Source organism: Melospiza georgiana, chromosome 23 (genome assembly GCF_028018845.1).
Source record: "Melospiza georgiana isolate bMelGeo1 chromosome 23, bMelGeo1.pri, whole genome shotgun sequence".
Classification (NCBI taxonomy): Eukaryota; Metazoa; Chordata; class Aves; order Passeriformes; family Passerellidae; genus Melospiza; species Melospiza georgiana.
The window spans coordinates 3,906,990-3,915,127 of NC_080452.1; the positions used below are offsets into that span (position 1 = coordinate 3,906,990).

The window sequence follows — 8,138 nt, forward strand, 5'->3', positions numbered from 1 at the left end:
GAGCGACTGAACCAGGCTGAGAGAGACTGGGGATGCTGGGGGCCGCTGGGACAAACTGGGAGGGACTGGGGATGTCGGGGGTGCTGGAACAGACTGGGAGAGACTGGAGAAGCTGGACGGGGGCGGATCCCCGCGGTCTGTGGCTGCTGCTCCCCCCCGCCGCCCAAGCCGGCGCCGGTCGCGTGGGTGCAGGCAGGCGGCGCGGAGCCGCGTCCCCCCCCGGCGGAACGGGTCCGACGGGTACCGGGGAGGGGCCCCCCCGCGCCGGGGAGGCGCTTGGAGCGCCGAACCCCCCCGCCTCCGCCGGGGGCTCCGGTGACTCACTGGGCCGCTCCCCGCCGGTTCCACCCGACAGCCGAGGCCTGCCGGGGGTTTCCCACGCAAAGCAGCGGGCGGCAGCCAGGCCTCCCTGCATGGCGACGGAAGGGGGCAAAGGGGGCAACCCTCCCGTGTATCACCCCACCCCGGAGCGGGGGGCGAGCAGCAGCTGAGGCTGAGGCTGGGGGCCCTCGGCCCCACTTAGCATCACAAAGGAGCTTTGTCTGGGGCTTTGTGTGGGGCTCGCAGGAGGGAGGGAGAACGGGGAGGAGGGAGGTGCGGGGGGAGGGGAAGGGTGGTGTGCAACGGAGACACCTCCCCGGGCTGGACCCCCCCCATTCTTTCCTCGGAAGCCCCCAAGAACACACAGCTCAGCAGCTCTTGGCTTTATTTTGGACGGAGGAGGGTCATGTTACATGGGCACGGGGGTCCCCAGCACCACTCAGCATGAGGGGGACACAGGGGAATCGCAGCCCGACTCAGCAGGGTAAGGGGGACACACAGGGAGAGGGCAGCGCCCTGACAGTGTCAGTTCTTTGTGGAGCAGGGGGGACAGACGGTGACTCCCCTCCAAGCAAAGACGATGATGAAGGGCACAGCCTGGCAATGAAGGTGAGATGACTTGGGAGGCCCTCAAAGTCCTTGGGGTGCAGGGGGACACCCTCAGACCTCCATGTTCTTCATCTGCTCCTCCAGCACCTGATCGCGTCCCCCCCCTGCCTTCTTCTTGCCCCCTCCTTCCTGCTGCTTCTTCTGCTTCTTGGAGAGCTCCTGCTCAATGGGTGCCGGCCTGGTGAATGGAATCAGCTCCCGCAGGTCTGGGGGGACAAGGGATCACTGTCACCCTCCCCGCCAAGAAGCAGGGGATGGGGAAGGCACAGGGGCATGTTACCTGGAGGCATGAAGTTTTGGAGCTTTTCAGGGATGCGGATGCCCTCAGGGGTCTGGTGGTTCTCCAGGATGGCGCAGATGGTGCGGGTGGTAGCGCACATGGTGGCATTCAGCATGTGCACAAACTCTACCTGTGGTAGGGGGACACAGGGGACACCTGTGACATGGGGAAAGCACAGGAACACAGGAAGAACTCTCCTATGCCCACTAGCCTCACCTTGTCCATCATCTTCTTTGTCTGGCCATAGCGGATGCGCAGGCGCCGAGCCTGGTAGTCAGTGCAGTTGGAACAGGAGACAAGCTCACGGAAGGCGCCAGAGCCAGGGAACCAAGCCTCCAGATCCAGTTTTTTGCTGGCTGCATGGTTCAGGGAGCCTGGAGAGGGAACAGTGCTGAGTGGGGGGCTCCCACTGCCATCCTGGATTTTCCTGTCCTGGGGCAGAGTGTAGGGTGAAGCCTCCAAAGTCATTCCAGCAGCTTGGTGCCAATCCACCATGGATTTCTGCTCTGCCATAGTGATGTGGGGTTACGTCTCAGCCATGAAAATGTGGGGTACCCACTTGGCCACAGGGTCAACAAGCCACATGCTGTTTGGTCATGGGAACATGGGGGTGTAGGAGTCCTGCCCAGACACAGAGATGGGGAACTCCTGCTCAGCCACAGGACACTGGGTTCCTGCTGTGCCATGGGGATATGGGGATCCCACTTACTCACAGGAATGTGGGCGCCTCTCTCAGCTTTGTGGATGTGAGATTCCCACTCAGCTATGGGAACATGGGCTTCGCACTTGACTATGGGGATGTAGGATTATGCCATAGGGATCTGGGATTCCTGCTTGGACGCAGGAATGAGGGATTTCTGCTCAACAGTGGGGATGTGGGGTTCTTGCTCTGCCAATGGGATAAAGGGGATAAAGCTCAGCCACGGGGAGCTTTTAAACCAGATCTTTTTCCTGTGAGCATTTCCAGGAGGAGCTGGGACACTCCAACTGTCCCTCTGGAAGGGACAGCAGGGACAATCCATCACAGCAGTTTTCACACCCATTCCCACGGACCCAGAGCAAGGCTGAGGATTCCACAGAAAGCAAAATGTCCCCTTCTCTTCCTCTGTCTCAGGCTGGGGACAGCAATGAGCCAGAGGCAAGAAATTGCCATGCAGGAAGCAGGTCAGGGCCCCCCTCAACCCCCCGTGGCACAGGAGCCCCTACCTGAGACGATGTTGACGATGTGATAGGGAATCCCGAGGGACTGGTAGAATTCCTCAGCTGTGGCCATCATCTCCTCAAATATCTCCCAGGATTTGTTGTCATGGGGGGAGGAGTAGACGAACTGCTCAATCTGCAGGAAAAGGAATTCCACAGTGACACCAGGTATAGCTCCAATTCCCACAGGAACCCCACGGTACAGCCTGAATTCCTACTGCAACCCCACAGGGATACCCAGTACACCCCAAATTCCCACTGGAAACCTGCAGTGACACTAAGTATAGCCGAAGTTCCCATCAGAACCCCACAGTGACACCAGGTACACCCTGAATTCCCACTGGAACCCCACAGTGACATGGGGTATACACCCCAACTTCCTGGGGTGTATACCACGGTGACAATGGGTACACCCTGAATTCCTGCCGGGTATGCTGCAGTGGCACCAGATACACCATGAATTTCCACTGGAACATACTGAATTCCCACTGGAACCCCACAGCAACCCTCAGTACATCCCACACTCCTCCCGGGACCGCTCCTTCACCTTCTCAAACTGGTGGACGCGGAAGATGCCGCGGGTGTCCCGGCCGTGGGACCCCACCTCCTGGCGGAAGCAGGTGCTGAGCCCCGCGTACTTGAGGGGCAGGTCCTCCGGCCGCAGCCACTCGTCGCGGTGCAGGGCGGCGATCGGCTGCTCGGACGTGGCGATCAGGTACTTCTCATCGATGGAACTGTCCTCCGCCCGCTCACTGCCCTTCCCAATCACCTGCAGGGGACATGAGCCACCGGCCTTCTTCTAGCTGCTCTTGCACCTCCAGAGACCAGCAGGGAGGTTTTCCAGCACCAGATGGTTTAGGAATTCATCACAGGGGGAGTTTGTTGGTCGTTCAAAGGGGCTGATGGCAGGGACGAGTCACCTGTATCACCCGTGGAGATGGACTCCAGAGATGAGCCACCTCCTTGTCACATCATCACCATCACAAGCCACCTCCTTGTCACCTATGTCACCCATGGAGATGGCCCCCAGGGCATGTCATCTCCTTGTCACTGCACTGCCATCATGTGTCACCTGTTCAAATGGATCCCAAAGATGAGCCACCTCATCACCATCATGTGGCACCCATAAACATGGACCCTAGAGATAAGCTACATCCTTGTCACCACACGTCACCAATGGAGATGGACAGATGGACTCGGGAGACCAGCCATCTCCTTGTCACTTCATGGCCATCACAGTGTGTCACCCATGGAGATGGACCCAAGATGAACCACCTCCTTGTTACTGCAGTGTCACCCACGGAGGTGTTTCCCACAGAGGTGGACCCCCAAGACAAGCCATCTCCCTGTCACATCATCACCATCACAACATGGAGATGGATCCCACAGAGAGGGGAAGGAACCACTACTACCATTGTTGCCACCACCACAAGCTTGCCAGGGCAGAGGGGACCCTGCTGCCTCCCTCTCCACAGTCCCATTGGGGTGCTTGCTTCCAAGTCCCAAATCTGGAGTGATCCCTTACCTTGTAAAGCTCCTCGTCAAACTGGCTGAGCTGGGCCACCTCCTGCATCACCTCCTTGCGCATGAAGAAGGGGGTGTACACCGGGGTGTACCCCCGGGCACGGAGGCTCTGCAGCGCATACTGGATCAGCGCCTGCTCCAGAAACACCAGTGGGCCCTGGGAACAAGGGTCACACACACACTCAGCTGGGCCACTCCTTGCTCAGAGGGTCCATCATCAACCCCAGGGGAGGAGAACCCAAGGCCCTTGCTCCTCCTCGTTCCTCTGAACCCAATCATTCCGGGGTCACAGCTCTCACCTTAAGGAAGTAGCCACGGCTGCCAGCCACCACAGCGCCCTTTTCCCCCTCATAGCCATCCACCATCACCACCAGATCCACATGAGAATACTTCTTCCTGCAGCTGCAGTCACCCCACACCCGCTCCACCTTGTTGTCCACATCCTGCAGGAACAGGAACCCGGAGAAAAGAGAAGCAGGAGCCTGTCACCTCCTCAGTGCCCTGGAATGCTGTGACACCAGCCCCTGAACCACACTGGGCCCACTTTGGGAGCTCAAACTCCAGCCTGTAGCTTATTGTGCAGCCACTTGGCAGCAAGCCTGCCCCAGTTGTGCTCCCTCTGCAAAAATATTCCCATGGGATGAATGGAGGCAGCAGAGGGAGACCCTGTCCTCACCACAGTAAGCGCCTTTCCCATGAATTCCCCCAACAATGGTGTGCCCAGTGTTGTCTGAGCTGCTCTTTGTCTGATCCCGGTGGGAAATGCTGGCTTGTCATGCAGATTTCCCTCACCCGCCCACCCAGACAGGCTTGGGGGATCCCCTGCTGGGAGCCCCCTGCTTCCCACTGTGAGCTTCCTAGCCCCTCTGACCCAGCCCCACCTCCCTTCCCGTGTCCCACCTCGTCGTTGCTAATGGGCACAGAGGGGTGGAGGAGGTTCCCAATCTCCCGGAGGCTCTCAAAGCGTTCAGCCTCCAGCCGCAGGCGCTCGGAGTCACACTCCAGGATGGCCTCATCAATGAGCAGCCGAATTTTCTTTATCTGGGATACCTGGAGACACTGCAGAGAGACCTCTGGATGAGGTGGGGGAGAGAGAAGACCACTGGGAAGAGGGTCCTGTTCATCCAGCACAGGGAATCCTGGGCCCAGCATGGTGAATTCTGGACCATCCACATATTCTGGAGTGGGTCCCTGGGCTGGACACACTCAAGAACAGCCTGAAAGGATAAAGGGGTGACAAGCTGGAATCTGGAAGGCCTGAGCTGCTCCCGTGGCAGCCAGCATTGCATCCATTAACCAGAGTGACTATCAAACTGGGAAGGAAGTAGGCAGGGAGGGACACACTGAGGACACAGAAGGACTGAGGCTGCTCAAATTCCCAGGGATCAGCCCTTGACTGACACAGGGGTGATGCTGGGGAGACCAAGGACACTGAGGAAGAGTCACTTATTGGTGGTGTGGGAATGAGAGATAAAGGATCCTCCCAGCTGGGGAAACAGGCCCCCCTCATTTGGCACTTTAGGCCACCAATTTGGGCAATTCCAGGCAAAGCTCTGGACAAACTGTAGGCACAGTGGAGGGAGTTGGGGGTCTCACTCACCCCCAGGACATCAGCCGTGAGTTCATCCAGGTTCTGTGCACTCTCTGGTACAGATTCATCCGTCCCTACTGGCTCCTTTTTCTGCAGCAAGAGGAAAAAGGAACCTCAAGAGAGTTAAAAATTCCAGTGGGAAAACATCCCTCAGTGACACAAGGGAGAGACTGGAGGGCTGGGAGAAGGAGAGATGTCACCAGTTGGTGATGTCCCACCTCAAGGTGACCCAGGGCACTCGTGTCCTACCTTCATCTTGTCCCCAATGGTTTTGCTGCACAGGTTCTTCAGCTTGTTCAGGTTGTCGGCACGAAACCTGCCTGGAAAGGAAGGCAGGGGCTGTCACCTGGACTGAGAGAAGGGCTGGGGCCCCCATCTGGTTCAGAGAGGTGATATGGAGCCCCCATGGGAGCAGCAGGGGGGATGGCAGTTCCCAGAATATCCACAGGCACCATCCCTGGGGTTTTTGGAAGGACAGAGGTTGATCGTGTGGAGCAGAGCTGCAAGGAGTAGGGATGTCACTGGAAAACACCTGGAGTGACATTGCACTGGGACCTCCATGACAGGCTGGAAACCTCCATGACGTGCTGGAACCCCGCTGGGATGGGACACCCCAACTCCAAGATGAGAACCCTACACTGGGAATCCCTGTGCTGGGCTAGGACCCCCACAGTAGGATAGGACCTCCACACTGGGACCCCCATGAGGGGATGAGGTCCCCCACACTGGGGTGAAAGTCCCATGCCCGGCTGGGAACAATGTACTGGAATGGGATCCCCATCCCATGCTAGGATCCCCCACATTGGGCTGTGACCCCCATGCTGGACTGGGAACACCACCCTGCCACAATGGGAATCCCTCCACCAGGATGGGACCCTCCACATCAGTATAGGATCTCCATACTTCACTTGGACCCCCCAGTGCTGGGCTAGGACCCCCACACCAGGATGAGATCCCTCTCACGCTGCACTGGGACACCCATGCCAGGATAACATCCCTCCCTCCACAGGCTCAGAGCCTCCCGTGCTGGGACCTCCCTGTTAGGATGAGACCCCCGCATTGTGCTGGGACCCCACCTTGTGATGAGACACCTCCCTCAGCGGAATGGGATTGCTAAGGACTGAGCAGACCCTGGGATCTGAGGCCCCAATAACGAGATTCAGGGGGTGTTGGATGAGGGGAGCATGGATGTTCCCCCTTTGTGAGCCCAGGGCTGGTAAGGGCAGAGCCCAGGACCCGGGGCAGCTCAAACTGGGGGCACCTACGCTGAGAACGCGCCACCCCAATCAGCAGGAGGGATCAGTCCCAGGGGATCCAGAACCAGGGAACACCAACAGGACACAGCACGGGCTCCGCGCACCGGCGCCGCGGGATTGCATCAGCCAGCACGACCCGCCAGCCTGCCTCACCCTGCAGGCACCCGCCATTCTCCAGCACCGCCGTCCTGGGGACACGGAGCCCGCGGGAAGGGGGCTGGGAAGGGGGTGACCCCTTGGACATCAGGGCAAACGCATTAAAGAGGAGCCCCAAGTGCCGCTTTCATTCCGCAGCAATGGAATGCTGGGGGGCCCTAGGAAAGGCGGGGTTCGGGGGTACCCACTCCTCCTGCCGCTCTCCAACTCCTCCCCACATCCGGCACCCACTGACGGAGCTGGATGCGCTTCCCGCTGCCCCATATCCCGCCGGGAGCTACGAGGAGGGGGCTCCTGCCCCCCACCCCCCAAGCCGCCCAGGTGTGGGTGTACCCCAAATCTGGGGGTGGCACTGTCTAGGATTCCCCCCGCCCAGCTGCATCCTGCGGCAATGCAGGGAGCGGATCCCTGGGGATCGCAATGGGACGGGATCCAAGTCCGGGCCAAGGGGAACCTGGGATCTGCCTCCCAGCCTGGCAGGACAGAAGGCGGGTCTAGTGGGAGAATTTCTCCCACCTCAACCCCTGGAATTAGGGACGAGGGGGATCCGCCCAGGGACAGGCCCTCGGTCTCTGCCGCGACCTACCCACAGGATCCAGTCCCACAGGGCAGTGATCCACCGAGGTGATCCCCGAGGGTTGGGGATGAATACACAAACAGCTGGGGAGGATGGGAAAGACCTCCCGAAAGGTCACCCCATCGAGGAGGTTCGGGGATCAGCGTGGGGGCCGCTTCCAGCTCCTCGGGAGGGAGAGAGGGACCCTTAGGGGATCCCTCATCCCCGAGGAGGGGAAATGGTGGGGAGTTCCTACCACCTGCGGAGCGGTCACCAGGCTGACGGGGTGGGTGGAAAGGCACCGGGAAGCGGAGATACGCCCGCGTGTGACAAGGGGGTCCCCCAGCCCGGAGGCTGCCTCCCCTCACCCACCCACCCCCACGTACACCTCCGCCAGGCGCCGTCCGCTCGCACCAGCGCATCCACCAGCCCGGGGTCCTTGAAGCGCTTGCGCTGCATGTCCCGCACCATGGCGGGGTCTCCGCCCTTGTCGGCGCGGAACAGGTCCAGGTCCAGCACCATGACGGGTGATGGCGGCGGCGGCACCGGGAGCGCCGGCGGGGACAGCTGCTCCGCGCGCGTGCGCGGAAGGGGCGTGGCCGCGGCCGTGGGGCGGGGGGCAGCAGCGCCCCTCGGCGGCCGGGA

At 60.2% G+C, this 8,138-nt stretch overlaps 1 protein-coding gene across 1 annotated transcript; it reads right to left on the reverse strand.

Moving 5' to 3' along the window:
* Window positions 1-689: 689 nt before the first annotated feature.
* On the reverse strand, window positions 690-8,072 carry SARS1 (seryl-tRNA synthetase 1). The gene is made up of 11 exons (XM_058039956.1): window positions 7,880-8,072; window positions 5,775-5,845; window positions 5,535-5,615; window positions 4,835-4,993; window positions 4,234-4,377; window positions 3,936-4,091; window positions 2,958-3,179; window positions 2,417-2,546; window positions 1,427-1,584; window positions 1,211-1,340; window positions 690-1,136 (listed from the first exon to the last, which is right to left on the reverse strand). The coding sequence occupies exons 1-11, from the start codon at window positions 8,013-8,015 to the stop codon at window positions 982-984; spliced, it is 1,542 nt and encodes a 513-aa protein (XP_057895939.1). The 5' UTR covers window positions 8,016-8,072; the 3' UTR covers window positions 690-981.
* Between the last annotated feature and the right edge of the window lie 66 nt (window positions 8,073-8,138).

What these genes read in the sequence shown, in the direction of transcription:
- SARS1 (XM_058039956.1), bottom strand. Translation starts at nt 8,015, where the DNA reads ATGGTGCTGGACCTGGACCTGTTCCGCGCCGACAAGGGCGGAGACCCC. An exon ending in GCCGTGGCTACTTCCTTAAG is followed by an intron (nt 4,092 to 4,233) that starts GTGAGAGCTGTG and finishes CCTTGTTCCCAG; the next exon opens with GGCCCACTGGTGTTTCTGGA. An exon ending in CATCGTCAACATCGTCTCAG is followed by an intron (nt 1,585 to 2,416) that starts GTAGGGGCTCCT and finishes TTCCCTCTCCAG; the next exon opens with GCTCCCTGAACCATGCAGCC.